The sequence below is a fragment of the Rhineura floridana genome, chromosome 8 (genome assembly GCF_030035675.1).
Source record: "Rhineura floridana isolate rRhiFlo1 chromosome 8, rRhiFlo1.hap2, whole genome shotgun sequence".
In the NCBI taxonomy this organism is placed as follows: Eukaryota; Metazoa; Chordata; class Lepidosauria; order Squamata; family Rhineuridae; genus Rhineura; species Rhineura floridana.
The window spans coordinates 127,621,765-127,647,996 of NC_084487.1; the positions used below are offsets into that span (position 1 = coordinate 127,621,765).

A 26,232-nucleotide genomic window follows, 5' to 3' on the forward strand; every position below is an offset into this window, starting at 1 on the left:
CCCATGATTCAGCAACTTTGCTGAAGTCAAGCAGGTTTCGTCAGTTCCTCAATGGAAGACCTCTTGGGAAGCCTGTGTATTCCATTTTGAATTCTATGGAAGAAAGGGAACAGATAACTTTGCAGGAAAAAGGTCAAAATTCTGGTTACATTTGCAGGAGAAAATGTTTCTCGTGTGTGTGTGCGCGCGTGCGCTTGCACACGTGCATGTACAAAGTAACATAATTCTTAGACATAGTTTTGCTTTGCATGGGTGAGCATCAGGCTTCCTGGTGTGGCTGGGAAAGAATCTCTATTGCTTATACCATCTATCTCATTAGGGAAGTATATGTCACATCAGAGCTCTGCCATTCAAGCATATGTCCTGGGGAAAGGAGCCACAAGTATTTCAGCAGTTTTGCAGGATGTGGTGGTTTCCAATAATAGACTTGTTTGCCACAAGCCACAGTGCCATCCATTATAAGTCAACATGCCTATATCCTACGCTCTGAGATCTCTAAGTACTGGGGGGGAAATGATCCCTCTTTCTTTGGATTAGACATGAATTTGCACCTTGCCTTTGTGTGGAGAGAATATATAACATGTAAAGCTAACTACAGCAGCCTACCCGTCTCTGCAATCTAACAGGCTAACTTAAAGCTGCTGTGGCTTATTGGAGGTTCAGGCTGGTTCACCTACCATGGAAGACTAAAGCCCAAGTTCAAGCAGGGACGTCTTTGCCAACCCTTTTCAAGCCCCTGAGGCACACGATCAGGCAACATACACACCAGGGACACAGGGACATAATTTGTTTTGAGGCCTTGCTTGTTTGTGTTTAATGATATCTCATTGTGTTTATAGCTTTTTCTGTAAACCTGGACCAGAATTGTACAACTGATGTCAGTCTAGAGGAACAAGAGATAGATGTATAATATCCATCCCTTGTTCCAGGTCTGCCCAAATCCAGAAGACAACTGGGAGACTCAGGATTCCTACCGACCTTCGACTGTTGTTGTGTAATGCCAGGTCTGTGTCACAAAAAACATCTATCATCCATGATATGATTTTGGATGAATGCGCAGACCTGGTGTGCGTTACGGAAACTTGGCTGGACGAGGCCTCAGCTCCCATTCTTGAGGCCATGTGTCCGCCGGGTTTCCGCTGCGCCCAGCAGCCGAGGGTGGGAAGGCGGGGAGGGGGAGTGGCAGTCATCTATCGGGAATCTTTGGTTTTTACCAGACCTCCCCTCCCGAGGACCAAGTTTGTTGATTGCATGTATTGGAGGTTGGGCCTGAAGGGCAGTTTAGGGATTCTGCTTGTGTACCACCCGCCCCGCAACACAGCAGACTCCCTGGCCGAGGTGCTCGAGGTGATCTCGGATGTACGAGTGTTGTCCCCAGAGCTATTAATTCTCGGGGACTTCAACGTGCATGCTGAGACCACTCTCGTTGGAGCCCCTTGGGATTTCCTGGAAACCATGGCTTCCTGGGAACTGCACCTTAATAATACTGAGCCCACCCACGTAGCCGGTCATGCTCTCGACCTTGTATTTGTCCTGGGAGAGGAGGGAAGTGTTCTGAAAGTGGGGGCTATTTCTTATACCCCTGTGTCATGGTCAGATCACTATCTGGTGAATATAGATTTCTCGTTGCCACACGCCCTCCGCAGGGGCAAAGGACCTATTAGAATGGTCTGCCCCAGGCGCTTGATGGATCCTGATGGATTCCTGACTGCGCTTGTGGAATTGGAACCTGCTGAAGGTCGCTCGGTCGAAACCCTGGTGATGGAGTGGAATGAGGGGATCGCTGGGGTGTTAGACTGAGTGGCTCCGAAACGTCCTCTCCCCTTGAACAGAACTCAGATAGTGCCATGGTATACACCACGGTTGCGCAATCTGAGGCGGGAGGTGAGACGACTAGAACGCCGGTGGCGGAAATCTCGCTCCGAAGGTGCTCGGACACAGGTCAGAGCAGCAGTAGCTGCCTACCAGGTGGCAGTGAAGGCGGCAAAGAAGGATTTCTTTGCTGCCTCTATTGCATCCGCAGAGTGTTGTCCCAGGAGGTTGTTCCAGGTGGTCCGAAGCCTGGTCGGTCCAGTTGCTCAGGTACCCCTGGAACATTCTAAGACCTCCTGTGACAAATTGGCAAAACACTTTGCTGATAAAATCGAACACCTAAGGAGCTCGATTCCGTATGCCGTGGATGCAATGAATGAACCAGAGTTGACCATTTGCAATCCGGTCCAGTGGGATCGGTTTCAGCCTCTCCCTTCTGAGGAAGTGGACAAGGTGCTTTCATCTGTGAAGCCTACCACTTGTCTGATTGATCCTTGCCCATCATGGCTCCTTGTGAATTGCAAGGAGAAACTGGGCGAAGGGATTAGGGCGGTGGTAAACGCATCCTTAGCGGAGGGTGTGATGCCACTGGCCCTCAAGGAGGCAATTATAAGACCTATTTTAAAGAAGTCCTCCCTGGATCCCCAAGTTCTGAACAACTTCCGCCCTGTTTCGAATTTACCATTTTTGGGCAAGATCATTGAGCGAGTGGTGGCTAACCAATTGTCAGCACACTTGGATGAAACGGATTATCTGGATCCATACCAATCGGGTTTCAGGACTGGACATGGAACTGAAACAGCCTTGGTCGCTCTGGTGGATGATATGAGGAGGGCATTAGATAGGGGAGAATTCACCTTTCTTGTCCTCCTAGATCTTTCAGCGGCTTTTGATACCGTTGACCACGGTATCCTGATGGATTGCCTGGAAGGACTGGGAATTGGAGGCACTGTTTTACAGTGGTTCCGTTCCTTTCTCTCTGACAGGCACCAACAGGTAGCATTGGGAGATGAGGTTTCAGACCCTTGGCCCCTCACTTGTGGAGTGCCACAGGGTTCTATCCTCTCTCCCATGCTATTTAACATCTATATGAAGCTGCTGGGATCTATCATCAGGAGATTTGGGCTGCGGTGTCACCAATATGCGGATGACACACAGCTCTATCTCTCGTTTAAGTCTTCACCAGAGTTGGCTGTGGAGACCATGTCCAAGTGCCTGGAATCTGTGAGTGGGTGGATGGGAAGGAACAGGCTGAAGCTAAATCCTGACAAGACCGAGGTACTGCTTGTGGGAGACGGGGTAGGCTGGGTCTTGTTGACCTGAGGTTTAATGGGGTACAATTGCCCCTGAAGGACCAGGTCCGCAGCCTGGGGATTGTTCTTGATTCCAGGCTGTCCATGGAGGCTCAGATTTCGGCAGTGAGCTGGGCAGCCTGGTACCAACTACACCTCATACGCAGGCTGCAACCCTACCTCCCTGTTCATCAGCTCCCACTGGTAGTGCATGCCCTGGTCACCTCTCGATTAGACTACTGCAATGCGCTCTACGTGGGGTTACCCTTGAAAACAGTCCGGAAACTTCAACTGGTACAGAATGCGGTGGCTCGTTTACTTACAAACAGCCGTCGCCGTGATCATATTACACCAGTATTATTTAATCTACACTGGCTTCCAGTAGTTTTCCGGGCCCAATTCAAGGTGTTGGTGTTAACCTTTAAATCCCTATACGGTTTCGGCCCGGTTTATCTGAAGGAGCACCTCCAGCTTCACCAACTATGCCGCCCGACAAGATCCGCCACGCAGGGCCTTCTCTCAATCCCACCAACAAAAGTAGCTAGGTTGGTGGGGACTAGAGAGAGGGCTTTTTCGGTGGCGGCCCCCACTCTCTGGAATTCCCTCCCATTTGATCTTCGACATGCCCCTTCCCTAGATACCTTCCGCCGAGCATTAAAAACTTGGCTGTTTGGTCAGGCCTTTGAGACTATCGGGATGGGCTAATTATATACTCAATCCCCGCTGCTATGTATTACAATTGCTGCTATTCTGTCACTGATGATTATTTGTATTTTATTGTATTTATTGTATTTACTGTATTTTGTATTTTATTGAATTTAATATGTACGCCGCCTAGAGTGGCTTCGGCCAGATAGGCGGCCTAAAAATTAAATATTATTATTATTATTATTATTATTATTATTATTATTATTATTATTTAAAGACACTTTTGTTTGTATAACATTGTGTGCATATACAAGTCAGCCAACTGATATAAGGATTACAGTTACCTTGTTAAGAACATAAGAACATAAGAATCAGGCCAGTGGATCAGGCCAGTGGCCCATCTAGTCCAGCATCCTGTTCTCACAGTGGCCAACCAGGTGCCTGGGGGAAGCCCGCAAGCAGGACCTGAGTGCAAGAACACTCTCCCCTCCTGAGGCTTCCAGCAACTGGTTTTCAGAAGCATGCTGCCTCTGACTAGGGTGGCAGAGCACAGCCATCACGGCTAGTAGCCATTGATAGCTCTGTCCTCCATGAATTTGTCTAATCTTCTTTTAAAGCCATCCAAGCTGGTGGCCATTACTGCATCTTGTGGGAGCAAATTCCATAGTTTAACTATGCGCTGAGTAAAGAAGTACTTCCTTTCGTCTGTCCTGAATCTTCCAACATTCAGCTTCTTTGAATGTCCACGAGTTCTAGTATTATGAGAGAGGGAGAAGAACTTTTCTCTATCCACTTTCTCAGTGCCATGCATAATTTTATACACTTCTATCATGTCTCCTCTGACCCACCTTTTCTCTAAACTAAAAAGCCCCAAATGCTGCAACCTTTCCTCGTAAGGGAGTCGCTTCATCCCCTTGATCATTCTGGTTGCCCTCTTCTGAACCTTTTCCAACTCTATAATACCCTTTTTGAGATGAGGCGACCAGAACTGTACACAGTATTCCAAATGCGGCCGCACCATAGATTTATACAACGGCATTATGATATCGGCTGTTTTATTTTCAATACCTTTCCTAATTATCGCTAGCATGGAATTTGCCTTTTTCACAGCTGCCGCACACTGGGTTGACATTTTCATCGTGCTGTCCACTACAACCCCGAGGTCTCTCTCCTGGTCGGTCACCGCCAGTTCAGACCCCATGAGCGTATATGTGAAATTCAGATTTTTTGCTCCAATATGCATAATTTTACACTTGTTTATATTGAATTGCATTTGCCATTTTTCTGCCCATTCACTCAGTTTGGAGAGGTCTTTTTGGAGCTCTTCGCAATCCCTTTTTGTTTTAACAACCCTGAACAATTTAGTGTCATCAGCAAACTTGGCCACTTCACTGCTCACTCCTAATTCTAGGTCATTAATGAAGAAGTTGAAAAGTACAGGTCCCAATACCGATCCTTGAGGGACTCCACTTTCTACAGCCCTCCATTGGGAGAACTGTCCGTTTATTCCTACTCTCTGCTTTCTGCTTCTTAACCAATTCCTTATCCACAAGAGGACCTCTCCTCTTATTCCATGACTGCTAAGCTTCTTCAGAAGCCTTTGGTGAGGTACCTTGTCAAACGCTTTTTGAAAGTCTAAGTACACTATGTCCACTGGATCACCTCTATCTATATGCTTGTTGACACTCTGCAAATGTTCATTCTGCAAATGCTAAAATGAGGTTTGTTTTTCAATTAAAGAGAGGAAGACAGTAATCCCTCATCAAATATATTACTCTCTCTTTGCTTTCCACTCCCACTGCTGCCTGACAAAATCTTTTATTCTTTGTAACATATTTATAATGATCCCATTCATGACAATAAGAAAATGTAATAGAACTTCTTGCCTGTTTGTAAGTTTTTACGGACACTGAGAATGAGACATTTGGAGTGTATGTATGTATTATATTTTTGCTGCATCATCTTGATCCCTAATCATGATGGCCTACTTGGAGACGCATGGAGTTCATATGGGAGGAAACCATACATAACTTCCCAATGTAATGAGCTTCTTGGTTTTCAATTTAAAAACCTGTGTTGATTGACACCTTACCCGACTAGTCCCTGATCCAGCACTATGCCTTCCTCTGCTCATGAATAATTAATAGAAATGAAATGCCCCTACGTCTCTCCCCTCCATATTTCCCCCAGTACTAATAAACATTCAGGCACATACTGCCATTTCTAAGACTTTCCTTTCCTCTGTTCTATTTTCTCCTATCGTGCACCTATCATTCTTGCAAAAATGTTTCATTCTGAAAGCAGATGCTATTGTGCAAAATGTATACACAGATGTGCTTAAACTTTACATTTTGGAATGGGATTTAGTTTGATCTGGAAGTTGCAACAAATCCTAGTAGTCCTTCCTGGAAAAAGCCATCATGGAGTTGAACACCAATGGAAGTTGGTTTCAGCTGTGGTTGTGGAGAATCCCCTGTTGTGCTCTGTGGTGAAACAAGGCAGGGCCCTACCAGGGTGTAAGAAAGGCAAGGTGGGGCATAGTTCAGGTTGGCTAGATGCAAGGCAGGGTTCCAGCAGGGCTTTGAAGCTGCTTCAGCCAGGAACAAGCTGAAACTGAGGTTCCACTGTTGTATTAATTAATTTAATTTATTGGATTTTTTAGTCGCCCATCTGGCTGGCCATCCAGCCACTCTGGGCGATGTACAAAATGGAACAAAATGACACACCAATACAATAACATTAAAATCTAACCCATCCCAGAGGCCTGCCTGAAGAGCCAGGTCTTCACGGCCCAGCGGAAACTCATTGTAGAGGGGTCCTGGCGGAGATCATTTGGAAGGGAGTTCCATAGGGTGGGGGCCACAATTGAAAAAACCCTGTCTCTGGTCCTCACCAGACTAGCTGTTTTGACTGGTGGGATAGAGAGAAGGTATTTTGAGGCCGATCTTGTTAGGCAGCATAGCTGACGATCCTGGAGGTGCTCCTTCAGATAGACTGGGCCGCTCTGACTGTTAGAAAGTTTTTCAAGATATTCATTCTGGCTTCGTATGACTTGAGCCCATTATTTCATGCACACTGGGACGATCCTGGCCCTCCTCTGCGTGACAACCTTTCAAGTACTTGAAAAGTGCTATCATATCTCCCCTCAGTCTTCTCTTCTGGAGGCTAAACATGCCCCTTTCTTTCAGTCTCTTCTCATAAGGCTTTGTTGATCATCCTTGTTGCTCTCCTCTGAACATCTTCCAATTTGTCTGCATCCTTCCTAAATTGCGGTGTCCAGAACTGGATGCTGTACTCAAGATGAGGCCTAACCAGTGCCAAATAGAGGGGAACTAGTACTTCACACAATTTGGAAACTACATTTCTGTTAACGCAGCCTAAAATAGCATTTGACTTTTTTGCAGCCACATCACACTGTTGGCTTATATTCAGCTTCTAATCAACAATAATTCCAAGAACCTTCTCACATGTAGTATTACTGAGCTAGGTATCCCCCATCTTATAACTGTGCATTTCGTTTCTTTTTCCTAGGTGTAAAACTTTGTACATATCCCTGTTAAATTTCATTCTGTTGTTTTCAGCCCAGTGCTGTAGCCTATCAAGTTCCCTTTGAATTTTGTTTCTGTCCTCCATGGTATCAGCTATCTCTCCTAATTTTGTATCATCTGCAAGTTTGATAATCATTCCTTGCAGTTCCTCATCCAAGCCATTAATAAAAATGAAGAGCACTGGGCCCAGGACTGAGCCCTGCAGTATCCCACTTGTTACCTCTCCAGTTTGAGAAGGAATTATTGATAAGCACTCTTTGAGTACAATTCTGTAGCCAACTGTGAATCTGACAGTTGTTACATCCAGCCCACATTTAGCTAGTTTGCAAATCAGAATATAATGGGGCACTTTGTCAAAAGCTTTGCTGAAGTTGAGGTATATTATGTCCATAGCATTCCCACAGTCTACCAGGAAGATTACCTGATCAAAAAAATGAGATAAAATTAGTCCAGCAGGATGTGTTCTTGATAAATCCATGTTGGCTTCTATTAATCACTGCATTGTTTTCAAGGTGCTCACAGATTGCTTTATAATCTGCTCCAGAATTTTACCAGGGATTGATGTCAGACTGACTGGTCTGTAGTTCCCAGGTTCCTCCTTTTGCCCTTTTTGAAGATAGGGACAACGTTAGCCCTCCTCCAGTAATCTGGGTACTTCACCCATCCTCCACGATTTCGCAAAGATAATAGACAGTGTTTCCAAGAGTTCTTCAGCCAGTTCCTTCACTACTGTAGGAGTGGTTTGAAGAGTTCTTCGATCAGTTCCTTCACTACAGTAGGAGCAGTTTATCAGGGCCTGGAGATTTCAACTCATTCAAATTGATTAGGTATTCCTTGACTATTTGTCTATTACTCTCAACCTTCAATCCTGCCCCTTCAACTTCACGTTTGCCGGAAGAGTCACAGATCCTCTTTTGGGAGAAGACTGAACCAGAGTAGGAATTGAGCACTTCTGCCTTTTCTTTTTCATCTGTTATCATTTTGCCATCCTCATTGAGTAACTGTACCACAATTTTTATTCTCTGTCTTTTACAATGGATGTACCTGAAGAAAGTTTTTTCCTTGCTTTTAGCATCCCTTGTTAACCTCAGCTCATTCTCAGCTTGAGCCTTCCTGACACCACCCCTGCAATTCTGTTCTGCCTGTCTATACTCTTCCTTTGTGGCTTGGCCTTCCTTCCATTTCCTATGTGTCCTTTTTTGTTTTTAGGTCATTTCTTCAGCTCTTTGTGAAGCCACAGTGGCTTATTCTGCTTTTTTCCGTATTGGAATTGTTTGCAATTGTGCCTATAGAATTTCCTTTTTTAGAAACTCCCATCTATCTTGGACTCCTTTTCTCATTAGGGTCACTTGCCATGGAACCTCAATTACCATCATTCTGAGTTTATTAAAATCAGCTTTCCTGAATTCCAGGGTACGTGTATGGCTACTCTCAGCATTTGCTTCCTTTAAAATTAAGGACTGAAGTAGAACATGGTGACTTTCCCCCAGACACTCTTGAATAGTTGGACCCATTTCTGTATGGGTTCTGGCCTGGTTTGGGGACTGAGGTGGTCTTGGTTACCCTGATGGATTACCACTGTTGGGAGAGATGGGGGGGAGTGCAACGTTGCTGCTTCTCCTGGGTATCTCAGTGAGTTTTTATGCTATCAATCATAGTATCTTGCTGGAGTGGCTCTGCAGGTTGGGCGTTGGAGGCACAGTTATATTGACTACTGAAGGGTCAGGTTTAGGGGGGTTGATCCTTTCCCCCCAAGCTCTTAAACATCTATGTGAAGCTGCTGGGTGAGGTTAGGCATTTTGGAGTTGTGTGCCATCAAGTAGGCAGTCACCTCTATTTCTTGTCATCTGAATTGGGTGAGGGCCAATAAGTGAGACTGAATCCTGGCAAAATAGAGGTCCTGCAGATGGTCATTATCTGGAAAGTAGGTAGAAAGTCTGTTTTGAATGGGGTTGCACTCTCCTTGAAGGAGCGGGTTCATAGTCTGGAGGTGCTGCTGGTTGCATCATTGTCATTGGAAGCCCAGGTGGCCTCAGAACCAAGGAGCAGCTTTTACTAGCTTTGGCTGGTACGCCAGTTACCACCATTCCACAACAGGGAAAATCTTGCACTGATAACCTTACAGATAGACAGCCCAGAAACTGCAGCTTGTGCAAAATAAAGCTGCCGATTTACTGAGTAGATCAGCTTTTAAGGACCTTATTATAACACTAGTCCTGAAGGAGTTGCACTGGTTGGTTGGTTGGTTGGTTGGTTGGTTGCTTGCTTGCTTGCTTGCTTGCTATTGAGCAAAATTCAAGGTGTTACTGTTGGTGTATAAAGCCCTAAATAACTTAGGACCAAAACACTTAAAGGAGTGTCTTCTCCCATATTAACATTGTCATGAGCTAAGATATTTGGGGGAGCCTTCTTCATTCCTCCACAGTTGCATAATATATTATGTGGCAGCCCATGGGAGGCTTACTTGGTAGCAGTGCCTCGTCTTGGAATGCCCTGTATGCCAAGGTATGGCTGGCATCTTTTTTTAAACCTTGGAACTAACTGAAGAGATATCTGTTTGTGCAATCTTTTGCTGAATAAGTTTTTAGCATTTGATCCGTTTGTTTTGCTGCTCTGATTGTAGGGGCTTTAATCTTCCCTGCTGATGTTGCTTGAATTTATTAATATGCTTTACCTTGTTTTAATGTACCCTGCCCTTTGGATAATATATACAATGAATATCAGGTTAGAAATTCTTTTACATTAAATAAATAAAATGAATGAAATATATATCACTTTTCTGAAAGCTCAAAGTGCTTCATATATGTTGAGTGATGCAGATGTTTAACCATGGTACAGGGATTGGGAGTTGGCTCTGTCATTGGGCTTCCTGTTGTGCATGCCTCCTATCCTCTTACACTAGTTTGGCATTGTGTCTGTGCATACTTAAAGATACTCCTACCTCTGAGACAGGCTAGCATTATTATCCCGTATTACGAATTCAGTGATGGGGGTGGGGAGTCCAAAGGCTGAGAGTGTAGTCACTTGTATAACCTCACCTAGTGAGTAGACTGATGAAGTGAAACTTGGGCCCGGCTTCTTGATTTAGAACTAATTCTCTTAAACGGTGTGCTATACTAGTGTGATTAAGAAATTGGAAAATTGGGATGGGGCAGGGAATAGTAACTAATAGAGATGTTGTGGAAGGCACTAAAGTGACAGCCCTGCTGTGCCCCATACTGTTCCTGAGCTCTCATTCAATAGTGCAACACATCTTTCCAGCTGTTTCACAGTGATGAGGATTGGGAATGAGCTTTATTTCTCAAATTAAAGCTGACAGCACTGGAAATCACATGCTGGAACTTCAGATATATGTAGTGAAATGAACCCTTGTAGTGTTCACTTACCATTGCTGCTCAACTCTCCATTAGAAATTGACTTACTTCTGACGTATACTTTCTGGAATGAAAACTGTCTGAATCAGTAATTACTGTGTCAAAGAGAGCTTTACACTTAGTGTTGGCATGCCCAGACTCATCCAAATATTTAAAACATATTTGCTATACTTTTCTGGTAGGAGGCTGATTTAACTGATGTATTGTGATGTTTTAAACAGTTGCAAATTTGGTTTAATTGTCCATGCACCGAGATTGCTTTGATTCTAGTAGCCTTGGTACATTTGAAATCAATAGTTTGTTCTCAGTTTAGCTAAAGTTTACAATCGGTGATGACATCTGACATAAAAAAATAAAATCCTTTGCTTAATATGAACAGTGTTTTACTTCAACTTCCTAGTAAATAAATCTATTTAAATGTACTCTTTAAAAACTGGTCTATAGTCAAATTGTTATCTGAGACACATAAGAAATACAGTTTAGGAGACACACCATTTTGAAACAGTAATATGCAGTCATTTTGTGAACACTTAAACTGTGAGAAAGAAATGCATTGTTTGGTATTATAAGATACTTTTTAATTATAAATCTGGTGTATAAGTTGGTTTGGGGATTATGGGGCTAAGTTGTTATACCTGACCTATCTGGAGCTCAAACTGGAAGGTGGGAAATTCATTGAAGATGTGAAGGTTTGCACATAGGCACGACTGTTGTTGAGGAAAAGAGCCCAGCACATCCTTGTGGTTTTGTGGATTGGGAAGCATGGGAGTCACATAGCCCCAGGCTTTATCTGCCAGGAATTGGCTTGGAGAGCTAGATGAAGGTTGGATCTCAGAATGACATACAGTTGGCTGGAGGGGCATACAAAAGTAAGTTTGTAACTTTAGTGACTATGTCCAGATAGGGAAAGTGGATTCACGCTGAACTCTTAGTTTATTTGTTTTCTTTGCTCCATTTGCTGGATTTCTGTAACTTTTGTAAAACCCTTTTCTTAAGAACCACCTTTTTTCTTCTTTTTTATTACACTTTTATGTTTGTTTCATTAAAACCATGTTGTCTCAGTTTATAGTACCGTCATGCCTAAAGCGAAGTTCCACACAACTTTGAGCTGTATTTGGTGACACAAAGAGGATTTTAGGCTGATTGGTAAAAGCAGTCTCGCAGAAACATAACTCTTATATCTGGTGGCAGGGTGAAGGTCTAAAGGGAAGGGTGGGTGAGCAGAGGAGGACACTCTGTTTTGGCCAGATCTCCCTTCCCCACATGGCACAGACTGCAGGTTGGTGCCATCACAAGCTGTAATAAAAGTACTGTTGAAATTAAAATGTTTTCTAAAGTGTCTATGGTAGGGATGTGCACCAAACATGGTATTTGGTTCGAACTCAGATTTGGCAATTTCAAAAGCAAATTCAGACCACTTTGGAGGCCATATTGCTTCAGGTCTAAATCAGAACCCAGCTTCAGAAGAACCAAACTTCTGTGTCTCTCCATTCGCTATTATAGGGAAATCTAAAAACTAGTATAACTCCTTTACTATTTGGCCAAATTGGATAAAATGTGTAAGCATGGTAACCTTTTCTGAGGAAATAAGATTTGAACCAAATTTCAGAAGAATAGCTTCAGGGATTTTCTTGCAAAGGTATCCTTTACAGCTACTGTCTGTGTGTGTATATATGTCTGGAAAAGGATTCACTCACCTCCTACTGTTGCATAGGCAATTTGAATGAACATTGTATATATCATAAAGATGTCCCAGGTAAGAAGCCTGACAAATTTCAGGATAGGTGTAGGGCTTTTGTGCATGGTATTAGATAACGTTCCTTTTTGTTTTTTTGGCAAATTTGTGAGAAAATAGCATACATCACAGAGGTGCCCCTAGGTTAGTAATCTGCAATTTTTCAGAAAGAATGGTCCAGGGAATTAAGGAGTAACAATGAATAAAAGCAGCTGAAGGGTTGGATTTGGTTTCTGCTCACGAGGTTGTTGTGAGGATAACATTGGGAGGGGAAGAACCATGTTTGTACACTACCTTGAGTTCTTTGGAGGAAAGGTAGGTTATAAATGCAATAATAAATAGATCATATCTGTTTATGGGTGGATTAGGTTTGTGAATTTTTACCCACTCACCAACCAAGGAGAAATATTTCATAAAGTATTTGTACTTTCTTATAGGTTTATGAGCTAGATGGCATCCCGTTGATCCTGGATAACTGCAGCATTGATGATAATAATCCTTGTATCCTTTCAATAGCATTGTAAACGTGTAAATATATGTACTCCTTGTAAAGAACTTTGAGCTGAGGGCAGGGTTGTATATGTGAACACTCAGGGAGTTATATGAATTGTCCTAGTGCCTCATCAAATGTCTTTAAACTCTAGTCTAGAGGCACTTTAACTTTCAGAGAGACTTATAGTACAATCCTAACCCACCACCTCCTCAATTGATGGCTTGGGGGCAGGTGGAAGGGGTCTCTGCTGTGGTGCCCAGGTGATTGGTAAGCTGCCATCAGCAATTCTTCCACCAACTGTTCAACACAGAAAGCCCCCAAACAGGGTGTTACAGAGCACTGGTGGCTTTGGATCCACTGACTCATGGAGGGACCCAAGCAGTGTTCAGCAGTTCCTGGAGCTGCCGCAGCAACAACAGAAACAAAACCACCAAGGAAACTTCCTTTCTTTTTGACCTGGCTGCCACAAACTGGCAGGTTTTGGATTCAGTAGCGTGTCTGCCGCTCTAGGCCTCTGAGACCCTGAGTTAAGAATATTCTGCCAAAGTGCAATCTACTCCAAAGCAAATCCCATTGAGTCCAGTGGAATTGACGTGAGAGTATATATGTATAGAATTGCAGCATTAGGTTTATTTTAAGTTTCTCTGGACTCTATCCCAAGTTGTCAGAGTTGACCACTGACTCCAGTGTTTTGGTACACTCATTTGTTAACCTTTTACCACCAGTAGTCAACCTACTTTATAATTTCTACAGCCTATTTTAGGAAAAATTATAGCTTGCATCAGAGAAGGGCTATTGCCATATTTATTTTAATTTTTTAAATTTTATTTTCAGCAGGAAGAGAGTAATTACACTTTTATTAAAAGTGAAATGGTTTGCATTTTGTACTAAACATTTAAAAATCTTGCTCTGTGTGTTTATTGGCTGCCTACTATTTTGTCCTATTTATATTTCTAAATAGTATGAAATATGATTGCTGGAAAATTTCTATTATGAGAATATCATAAAGTACTATGCAGACATGTTGGAGGGGAAAAACACAAAACACATTGTGTTTCTTGGTGTGTTTTTAAGCAAATCTGTAATGTATTTGAGATTTAAATCTCTTAACTGAATGTTAAAATGGCCTCTTTTAAAATGGAGAAACTACTTGTTTTGAACATACATAAAACGAATGGAGCTGGTTAAACATTATGTCGTGTTTTCCAACTTTCTGTATGTCCCAGAATCATTGTTGTTACTTTAGATTAGGATTTGTAATGGAATCTAACCAAATCTGGTTATTATAGCTAGTCCTGAAGGTTTTGCTTCAGCTGACATCTGACCAGTCAGCTGAAATAAACAGGAAAATGAGTTAGTAAGCAGCTCATCAATTTTACATACTTTATTCAATTTGACCAGTGGAGAAAATATTTTCAGTTCCTATATCTGGCAATTCTCCGATGAAAGAACAATAGATTTTTCTGTTGTTTAGGAATAGTGGAGAAATTCCAGTGGAAATACCAAAAACAAAGAAGACTATCAGTTATTAAACTTTTTATGGCAGAATATATCCATTCTAAAAGTCACAATAGCTAAGTTCTGGAGAGTTGAAGAACTCCAAAAATTGAAGAAGGCTGTTATTAAAAGTGTGTATCAGGTAAACACTATGTCTTGTTGGTATGCAAATTAAAACGTTGTGAGAGCTAGTTGGTACACTATTTAATTATTATGATTAGCCAGTAAAACTTTCAGCTGACCATCCATGGTATTCTTCACAAACATATAACAAAAGTTATATTTTCAGGTCTCCCAAAAGAAAAGAAAAATGGACTGCCTTCAAGTCGCTCCCGACTTATGGCAACCCTATGAATAGGGTTTTCATGGTAAATGGTATTCAGAGGGGGTTTACCATTGCCTTCCTCTGAGGCTGAGAGGCAGTGACTGGCCCAAGGTCACCCAGTGAGCTGTATGGCTGTGTGGGGATTCGAATCCTGGTCTCCCAGGTCGTAGTCCAACACTCTAATCACTACGCCAAACTGGAAAAGAAAAGGGAGGCACAACTTTAAGGGTGAGAGACAATCATCTAAATGAAAGGAATGAAGACAATATGCAAAAGTGCCCTGAGAAATCTCATTAGTCTTATTGTCTTCCTTCAGAATTCCTTGGGTGTTTGAACACCCTCCAATTTGAAATTTACTTCAAATGTTGCTTTAGGTGAAATCTGGGAACTACTCAAAAGTGAACTCCTGAGAAATGTAGGAGATTTCCCCAACATTTTTGATTTCCTTTAACATTCTTCAATTTTTTATTTACGAGAAATCCCCAAATATGTTTTTAGTTTAGCTCTGGATGCAGAACTTTGGTGGCAACTACATGGAGGATGAATGCAGATGCTACAAGGTTGGAGAATACTTTTTGGTATTGGTTACCTAGATACTACCAGTGTGTCCTGGGGATGAATCCTAATTTTGAACTAATGGGAGATGCACCATCTGGGTATGAATTAGGATATGATTTCTTGCTTATATCCCTCATGCATACTCACATGTACACACACAAATATTTAATAATTTATGCAGATGAATAGACCTGCATCATTATTAATTCTGTTATTGCAATGCATACACAATATATAGTAAATATTTTCTCTGTGGATAGGTTCTTTCATTGTCTCCTGCACTGGCCTCAACCAGAAGTCAGGCATTTAGTATAATCAGTCCCATGCTGTGGGAGATTTTGACTTTCAGGTGTCTTTTGAAGACTTTTTTGTATGCTGGCAGGCTATGCAGCTGTTGAAAACCTTTTGACTAGCGAGTCATTTTTAATGATTACTGTGTTCTGTTTTTATTGATTTTTATATTTTATTGTATACATATTGTACACTGTCCTGATATTTTATGAAAGGGTGTATATAAAAACTTCAATAAATAAATACCAATTTTTATATATGGCAGAAATTGAGGCTAGAGCTTAAACTATCCAGCTTTCAGACCACAGGCACTAAGATGAATTCATTTTCAGTGCCATGAGGGCTATATATTACATGAATTTGCCTTAAAGTTTAAAGTCTTCATTTGAGAAAGTGAGCTCTCTTTCAGTGCAGTGTTTACCCACTAAGACTTCCAGCTCATCCCAAGTCAATTGTGATTAAATGTTGGTAAAGGTTTAAATGTGATGCTAATTTCTGTTGATTTCATTTGTGTTGCACCCATATTACTCCTATTCTGATTACTTCTTCTAAAAAGAGATATTTAGTATATGTATTAGAAGGAAGAAGCAAGGACCATTTGCTGAAGAGTAGTCACATAGGAGTCTCTGGAACTACTGTAACAATTAATTACAGGCTTGCAGTCAGTGATCTTCTATAACTGCATTCAGTTCTTACACACATTGTTTTGTGTTAGATGGTAACAGAGGGTTCTGATGACCATATGTCATTTAAGGTTTGTCTGATGAAAATAAAGGGCTCTGACACCAAAAACCTGTATAGTATAGCTTCTGTGTTAGGGATGGGTGAGAATTCAGCTGAATTTGGATTTAACACCAGATTTTTCAGTAGTCTACATGTTCTCCATCTTTGCGGAGTGATCCTGTTTGCTCTGAACGTCAGCGGCTTTTCCCCAACACCAGATTTTCCCCCTCCTATATTCCCTTGAATATATTGTTCTTTTATTTATTTTATCCACAGCACAGCAGTATAGGTCTCTCTCTTTCTCTTTCTGTCTGCCACCCCCTCCACAAATAATCCAAGCTCCAAGCACGAGGAAGCAAGCCAAGTCTATAATAGAGATTAAAAGGCAAACCTAGCCCTACAGAGTCTTTAACATGGGTAAGATTCTCTAGCCATGCCTTCTAATCTCTTTAGTGTTAGCCCATAAGGCAAGCCTAGGGACTAGAGTGTCTTGCCCATGTTAAGGACTCTAGGCTATGTCCTAGGCTATGGTCTGAAGGCACATAAGGCCAGCTCCCTGCTGAAGCTAAGCAGGGTCAGGTCTGGTCAGTGCCTGGATGGGAGACCGCCTGGGAACCATCTGTAAGCCGCCTTGGGTTTCTATTATGAAAAGAAAGGTGGGGTATAAATGTAATAAATAAATAATAAATAAACAGGCTTGCTGAGGAAGAGGTGGGGAATGGGGAGCACTGAAAGCTGCTTTCCTCCTTTCATTTCCGAAAGGAAAACAGCTGGTCTCTACTTGCTAACATGAAAACTGACCAGCCTCAGTTATAGCAGATGAGGAGGTTGCGAAGCTGCTTTCCTTTTCTTTATCAATATTTCTTTTCAAAATATCAATATTTTATTTCATTTATTGATATTTCCTTTTAAAATATCAATATCAATATTTTGGGAAGAAAAAATCAGACTAGTAAAAGCAGCAGATAGCAGACGAAAAATGAGCTCAAATCAATACTGCCTGTTAGGTCAACAGAATGCTTTCGGAGTGGCACCAGCCAATGGATCCCATCCCTTTTCTGTGTTACGTTAACATCAGTCTAGCATATCTTCTTGTAACCAAAATGTTGGTCATACTTGAAGAGAAAAAAGCAAGGCTGCCTTTCTGGGTGATCATGCAGCTGGCTACTTAGAAGGAGACAAAATTGGCATCATTTGTGAAAGGAAAACCTGTGGTTTCTCTTTTGCTCTCTTATTGCAGTGGTGGTTGTTGATCCACACATGTAGACCCTTTAGTTTGGATAAAATACTGAAAATATAAATATGAGCTAATTTTTACATACCCATTTGAAGAGCATTTTCTGTCATTATATTCAGTCTGACAGTCATCTCAGAGGTAGATTCAAAATACTTTTGACCTCATGGCAACAGTTAGTATAATTGTGGTTTATGAAACCTCAGGTTAAATCTAGGAGAAATCAAGTTGCTATGGTCTACAACAATGGTAGTTTGTTTTGTGACATGCCAGGAAAGACTTTCTTGGGGAAACCAATGAGCATTTCATATTTAAAAGTGTAGCCTGAGACAGGCCACATGCTGTGAAAACAATCCATGCTGCTGAGGAGAGCAAAAACGGGTGTGATTAAGTTCTGAAGGAGTGAACTGTCATAGCTACCACATGACAGAACAACTAATACAACACAGTGGCTTAAAAATAGTGATAGAATGTGTGAGTTATAGGTACTTTGATTTGACAACAGCTATATTTTCATACACATGTACCAGCTAGGAAAAAAAACCTGTTTGTTCATTTATTTATTTCACATTTGATTTTAAGCCAGGCTTGCCCAATTTCCAACTAAGTCAAATTATACAGCAGCCACGTGTAGAACCCCAGCAGGGGTTGATGAAACATCTTGTTGTTCCTACCTGTCCAGGGTTGCAAGAGCAGGAGCATTGTTAAGCCCTTGACAAACCACAATTCATGTCTATAGTGGCTGTGTTGTTTTGGTGGGATGCAAATTGAGCAGGCTTGTTCATAATTAAACTGAGAATCATTCTAGTGATTTTAAAAATCATCATCATTTACTGTTTTACTGACTGCTCCTGTAGGTCTTCCACTGTGATGCCAAAATGTTCATGTGGGCCTCTCAAAATGTGTCCATTACATTTTGTTTTTAGATTTTATTTACTTTACTGATTACTCCTGTGAGTAATCTCCTGTGATTCTGTAATGCTGAAAGGTTTTTGTGACTCTCCCAAGACTCCCAAATTGTCCTTTTAAAAGATGTAAAATTTGCCACACCCTGTTTTACACTTTTGGCACTCCAAATTTGGCATGCAACCCCTGGAGAGTTGACCATGCCCCCGCCCACAATTAGCCACCCCTGTTTTAAAGAATGTTTTAGTTGGTTGATTGCCTGCTTTTTTACTAGTCAATTAGTCAAATTTAAATAATTTTATTTAAATATATAAAATAGCATACTAAAAATGACATACAAGTAATATTGTCTGCCTTGTAAATGACTGTAATTAAACAGAATCCTTTCATTTGATTTAATAATTAGTTAAGATCCACAAATGCCAGAGGAATCAAATTGATTGAGGTTAACTTCCACATTTCCTATATCTCCCCCATTAACATATATGGATTAATTGCAACTTGCATTCTCTCATTGCAATAAGATATAAACAAACACCACTTTTCAATAAAACCATTTTCTGCCTTCCCTGACTTTGATTGTTTGTTAGTTTTATCATCTGTATTAAGTCCCAGACTTTAGTCTGTCAGACCTCTAACTTGGGAGGGTTTATTTTTGCTGTGCTAGACATGTGATCATATGGGTTAAAAATGTAATGGTCATTTCTTGATCTTGATTTTTTTATATATATGTATTTGCATACTGTCATAACATCAGTGTGGGTATGATGGATAATTTTTATTTTCTCCTGTGGGATCTTTGCTGGGGGCCCTTTAAGTAATCAATAACACAGGCTTAAAGCAAAAAGGTAGGCCTTTATTTCTACAAGCATATGCAGGGTCAGTTCTCCAGAAAGTCTGGAGAGGACTGCAGTGAGGTATGGTGTGCGCAGATCTTTTATACAGTACAATTACAGCATGTGACACTAATTAACCAATCCCCTAAGTTCTTCCCCATGTAACATAACAGTTCTTCCCTCTTGCAATATTTCCAACCAATCAGATCACTTTATTAAAAGGAAATCATGTTTATTCATAGTTTTACAGATACCTCCCATCTTCTTGTCTTCTTAGATTAATGTCAATCTGTCCCCTTGACTGATATTACCCCTATTCTACTGTCATATGTTACTGATGATTTTGTACCATTTTGAAAACAATTTGTACCCTATATTCCATTCTGTCATGGCTCCTGATCAGCTAAGCTGGTCAGGAACATCTCTAGGATGTTACAACATGTTCTTTTGAGTGATACCATGAGGCAAGGCCGTGTTTGGTTCACCTAGAGTGACTGGAAGTTCTGTGTGAAATTCCGCTTGTAACTACCTTGCTATAGAGAAAGATTAATTTTTAAATCACCATATTATAGCTGAAAGCCACACAATATAAGGAATGATTAGGGAACGCAGTAAAGAAAAAGGAGTAATTCTGAGTCAGCCACTCGCCATCAAACACAGAGAGTTGGGGAAGGCAGCCCACCTCAGAATACCTCTCTCCTCAAAAACACAATTACATTTATGAAGTAAAATTATACACATCATGCCATTGTAAAAAATCAGTATCAAGCTCTCCTTGATTCCATCATGAAGACTTCCCTTTGCTGAGGCCATTGCTCTGCAGCTTACAAGACCAGAGACCTCTTTTTCCAAGATCAAATAGTAAAAAGTATATTAATCAAAGGATTGTAAAACAATACCAAATTAATGATCTGCGGTCATGCATTGGCCGATGTTCTTGGCACCGCAAGAACTCAGGAATTTACAGCAAGGTGAACTTCATCATTTTCCTGCTTTCCCTACACACGGGCCTGCTTTTAATGCCTTTTGTGTGTGAATATAGGGAAAGAAATCCATTTTTTCTTCATCATTTTCAAGGGCCCACATTGCTTGGGGCCAAGATGCTTGGGGATCTTCCATCAGGTACATTGCTGAAATTGAAAGAATTACAACAATCTACAATTTAATAATGAAAAAACATAATAATAATAATAATAACCCACCCTTCCTCCCCATAGGAGGCCAGGGCAGCAAACAAAAACACTTTCAGGTATCCTGGTCCCAAGCTGTATAGGGCTTTGTACACCAAAACCAGAACCTTGAACTTGGCCTGGTAGCTAATAGGCAGCCAGTGTAATGCTTTCAGCAGCAGGGTGACATGTTGGCGATACCCTGCCCCAGTGAGCACTTGGGCCACTGCATTTTGCACCAGCTGCAGCTTCCAGACCAACCTCAAGGGCAGCCCCACATAAAGTGGATTACAATAATCCACTTGCGCTCTAGCCATCATCCAGCTGTCATCCAGCCTGTTTCATTGCCCTTATCTCACTGATGTACCAAAGTGCAAACCGGGCTCCAAAATTCCGGAGAGGGCGCTCAGGAGCAACCATGTCAAGAGCCTGACACACCTCATTGTTCCACAGCATGACAAGGGCTTCAACAGGGTCACTGTTGAACAGGACAATCAGGAACCCAGTGGATTTTGTTAGTCCCTAGGGGCAGACCATCTTAATCTGTCCACCATCATTACAGGGGAGGACCGGAGGCATAAGTCTAAACTTCACCAGGAAGTGGTCTGACCATGACAATAGGGTGACATCCACCACCCCCATCTCCAGACCACCCCTTCCTCTATCTGGAGCAAAAACCCAAGTTGAGGGTGTGCTCTCCCCTATGTGTCAGGTTGGTAAAAAACTTGAGACAGCCCCATGGTCGTCATGGAGGCCATAAAGACCTGAGCTGGAACACTAGAGGCAGCCTCAGCATGGACATTGAAATCACCCAGGACTATCGTTCTGGGCTCCTCCAATACTACAGCCGAGACGGCCTCCACCAGCTCAGTTAGAGAAGCTGCTGGGCAGCAGGGTGGATGGTACACCAGCAGCAACCCTAGTTTACTGTCTCCTTGGCCCGACACCAGGTGTAGGCCCTCACAGCCAGCTCCAACACAGAGTGGTTTTTTGGTGACAGAGATGGAAGTTCTGTAGACCACATCAATTTAGACCAGCCTTTCCCAACAAGTGTGCCTCCAGATGTTGTTGGACCACAATTCCCATCTTTCCTGACCATTGGCAATGCTGGCTGAGGCTGATGGGAGTTGTGGTCCAACAACATCTGGAGGCACACTGGTTGGGAAAGGCTGATCTAGACTATCATTAAAAACTAGACTATCATTAGAAGTCTTTGTATTTCATTCCTTCTACAATCACTCTCTTTAATAGTGAACTTGGTGCCTCCATGCTGATTGGGTTGGAGCCAAAACTGGACTACTGAGAAACAAAAGGAGTACTCCAGGTTTTGCAGAAATACAAAAAGCAATCCCCTCTCCCTGCAACAGTCCAATGTGGACAGAGGATGCTCATTGTATACTAGGAGCCACAGAATGTTCCATGTCAGTTGGAAAAGAAAAACAGAAGATAGGGAGATGGAATTGACTCATGTGAACCCCTAACAGGTTATAGTACACTAAAAGAGGTCATGGCTGACTGACATAGTTGGAACCCTGTACCTGGGGTGAGGAATTTACTGAAATATTTTGTTGTAGCAACCAAAATAACCCCAAAAAATAAATAAGCTTGCTCCTGACTCTCAGCACCTCTGGTTATGATTAATCCAGTGAAAGCTTGTAGCCGTACTAAAATTGTATGTCATATATATAATGAGCCAGATATTAAAAGTTCTTACCTTGACCTCTGCCCAGTCCTGAGCTTTGGCCAGCCTCCAGGACTGCATGGGACAGTTGGAAGTGCAATCAAATCAGTTGTTCTGCCAATCGTTCACTTTTGAGAACAGTATTCATAGAAAAACAGTTTTAGAGCAGAATCCTCCCCAACCCCTGGGCAACCAACCAACATGTTTAAGTAGAGAGTAAAATGATTTAGAGAGTGGTAGTGACAAATAGATATGTCGAGGTAACCTTTCAAAATTCTACATATTTTCTTGGGTAGAACAGCATATTTTTGACCTGAGTGTGAAATGCTTTGTTGTGTGTTAACACTGTATTCCAAATTCAAATTTACTAATAAGGCAGCCAAGTACAGATTGTAGCCAGATAAAAGCATAAATAAACATTAATTCTACATAAGCATGAAACCTATCAAATACAACATACCACAGTAAAACATACATGGGAAACAAAATCATCCTGATCCTATGGATTTTTATGATAATGTTTAAACACTGACAATTTAATTACATACATCCCCAGGTGGATATATATAATAAAACATGAAAGAATTGCACTGGCTGCCCATTTGCTACCAGGCCAAGTTCCAGGTTCTGGTTTTGGTGTACAAAGCCCTATACAGCTCAGGACCAGGATACCTGAAAGACCGCCTTATCCTTTACACACCCAGGCGATCACTGCGCTCTGCAGGTGAGGGTCTTTTTGTTAACTTATTAACTATTTGAATTTATTTTTGAACAGTGAAACTTCCCCCCCCATGTTGTGAGCCACCTTGAGCATAGACTGCTATGAAAAGGCATCATACAAATAAACAGTGATGATGATGAGATACCATCTTATCAGGAGGTCCGTTCTGCACAACATAGGAAGCGGACATTTAGTGTGGCGGCACCTACCCTTTGGAATTCCCTCCCCTTAAATATTAGACAGGCGCCATCTCTGTCATCTATTCGGCATCTATTGAAGACCTTCCTCTTTCAACAAGCCTTTTAAGTTGAGACCTTATCCCAGTCTGTGTCTGTGTTGGAATTGCTTTTTAATATATTTTTTAAACCTTTAAAAAAAATGTTTTTAAAGATGTTTTGTTTTAATGTATTTTAAAGTCTGTTTTTATGATGTTTTAAAGTGTTTTTAGTGCTTTTGTTTGCTGCCCTGGGCTCTTGCTGGGATGAAGGGCGGGATATAAATCAAACAATAAATAAATAAATTAAGTTTTGCAGCATTTAAAACGTTGACGAATATGATGCGGTAAACTTAAAAACTTATTGTCCAGCTGTAGTTGTTGGCAACCGTTCATGTGTAACAACTAGCGCTCCCAGATTTCTTTTTGCATTAGCATCAGGAGGCACATCTAGGTAGTGAATACCGAATCAAATCGTTGGTCCATCTAGGTGAGTGTAGTCTACACTGAGTGGCAGCAGCTCTCCAGGATTTCAGGCAGGGGCTCTTCCAGCCGGGAATGGAACCAGGGACCAATGCTCTACCACTGAAAGGCAGGAGGAGTCCCAGCAATGCAAGTTTACAGGATGAGCAGGGAGAGGGAACACAGGACCAATGGCCAGGGTGGAAATGAGTGAAAGAGGAGGAAGCAGAGCTTGGAAAAGTTACTTTTTTGAACTACAAGTCCCATCAGCCCAATCCAGTGGCCATGCAGGCTGGGGCTAATGGGAGTTGTAGTTTTAAAAAGTAACTTTTCCAAGCTCTGGCCTTTCCATACTGACAGAGTATTTGTTAGCCATGCCACACTAATGCCAAGTAATTTATATTGGTATGATTATATTTTTAAGTGTTGCATTTCAAATTGCTAAGCAACCGTAGTTGTGGAGGTTATTTTTTTTAATGCAGCAGTGCAGTTTTTGGTAGCTCTACTTATTTGAACAAAGTTCTTTAGAACATTAAAGAAAGGATGGTTGAAATAAAAATAACTTTAAAAACAATATCATAGGCATGGAATGTTTTTGGCTTTACATTGTCCAAGAGTGTGATTTTTCTTCTCCTTTTTGAAACTCAAAGGATTTTTAGTTACAACTAAATTATAGGTTTCTATGAAAAATGTCACTTAAAAATATGGGCACCCTCTGTGGCAAGAATGTATGTGCCGCATACAAGCTAGCATTATACATTTGAATTTAGTGCCTACTTTTATAAAAGTAGCCATTTACAAATTTGACAGACCTTCAGAAGAAGCCTAATTAATATCTAAAGGTTCCTTATTGATGAACTTTATTATTTATTTATTTATTTATTTATTTAATTCCATTTCTATACCGCCCATAGCAAGCTCTCTGGGCGGTGTACGTCAAATAAAAACACAGCAAATACAATTTAAATGATCTGGTCATCAAATTACAATATAACTGTCTGTTAGCACATTAAATACAAAATACAAAAATATTAAAAATGTTAAAAAATTAAAAAATTGTTAAAATGCCTGGGCAAAGTGGAAGGTTTTCACCTGGTGCCGAAAGGATAGTAGTGTAGGTGCCAGGCGAACCTCATCAGGAAGGGTGTTCCAAAGTTCGGGGGCCACCACCGAGAAGGCCCTCTTCCTTGTAATCGCCTTCCGGGCGTCTCTATGAGTAGGCACCCGGAGGAGGGCCTTCGCTGTTGAGCGCAGTGTACGGATAGGTTCATATCGGGAGAGACGTTTCATCAGGTATTGCGGGCCCGTGCCGAGTAAGGCTTTATAGGTTAAAACCAGCACTTTGAATCGGGCCCGGAAACATATAGGCAGCCAGTGCAAGAGGGCCAGAATCGGTGTTATGTGCTCCGACCGCTTGGTCCCCGTTATTAATCTGGCCGCTGCATTCTGCACGAGCTGCAGTTTCCAAACCGTCTTCAAGGGCAGATTTCTTCAAAAGTGGTCTCACCACCACCGCCTTAAGGCAGTTCGGGACCACCTCCTCACATAGAGAGGCATTAATCACTTCCCTGGCCCAGCCGGCAGTGCCATCCCTGCTAGCTTTTATTAGCCAAGAGGGGCAAAGATCTAATACAGAGGTGGTTGCACGCACCTGTCCAAGCACCTTGTCCACATCCTCAAGTTGCACCAATTGAAACTCATCCAACAAAACATGACCAGACTGTGCTCCGGAGACCTCATTTGGTTCAATTGCTGTAACATTAGAGTCTAACTCCTGACGGATGCAAGAGATTTTATTCTGGAAGTGCTTGGCAAATTCATCACAGCATGCTTTAGAAGGTTCAATCACGTCCTTAGGGGCAGAGTGTAAAAGCCCCTTGACCGTTTGAAAAAGCTCCGCTGGACAGGAGATAGAAGATTGAATAGAGGCAGTGATATGTTGTTTCTTTGCTGCCTGCACTGCCCCAAAATACGTCTTGTTATAGGCACTCACCAGTGCAGAGTTGCATTCGTCAGGAGTCCGCCTCCATCTGCACTCAAGCCGTCTCCTATATTGTTTCATCGCCCTCAGCTCCGGAGTATACCATGGAGCTGTATGAGCTCTACAAAGGAGAGGGCGCACAGGAGCGATCATGTTAGCTGCCCGGGTCATTTCCGCATTCCACAGATCGACCAGGGTGTCGACATGAGCGCCAGCCTTATCAGCCGGAAAACTCCCCAGAGCTTTTTGAAAACCATCAGGATCCAGCAGCCTCCGGGGGCGGACCATCTTAATAGGTCCCCCACCCTTGCAGAGGGGGAAAGTTGTTGCGAGTCTAAACCTCAACAAGCAGTGACTTTAAAATACTTAATTCTTCTAAGGTGTAATAATGAAACTTTCTTTTTTTCCCCACTTAATTTTTAAAAATTAACTGTTTTGAGACTGCTTTTCAAGCCCATAACAGAGAAGCACCTGTCTTAGGAGACTGTGCCTCTCAGGCTTTGTCACACTGAACTGCCTTAGGTGAAGATTAAAAACATTAGGGTCTTCAAATGTGATAAAGCAAAGGCTAAAAAGCCTGTCTTATAATGTGCCTTGTGTTTTAATAGCATTTTCATCATTATTTGTATTTTGGATGTTGTTTGGTTCTTTTATTGTTTGTTTGTTTTGTTTTCTTGATTTATTGTATTTATATATTGCTTGTTTTTTATCTTTTTGTACCCCGCCCAGAGA

At 41.8% G+C, this 26,232-nt stretch overlaps 1 protein-coding gene across 6 annotated transcripts in view; it reads left to right on the top strand.

Annotated features, from left to right (window-relative positions):
* Positions 1-26,232, top strand: part of ATXN10 (ataxin 10) — a 141,504-nt gene that overhangs the window by 104,097 nt on the left and 11,175 nt on the right. For 5 of the 6 annotated variants that reach the window (XM_061582452.1, XM_061582449.1, XM_061582454.1 and 2 more), the window contains one exon: positions 12,847-12,910. The exons of the other annotated variant lie outside the window; for it this stretch is intronic. In XM_061582452.1, coding sequence (XP_061438436.1) covers positions 12,847-12,910 — 64 coding nt within the window. The remainder of the gene's footprint in view (positions 1-12,846; positions 12,911-26,232) is intronic. 6 annotated transcript variants of the gene reach the window in all.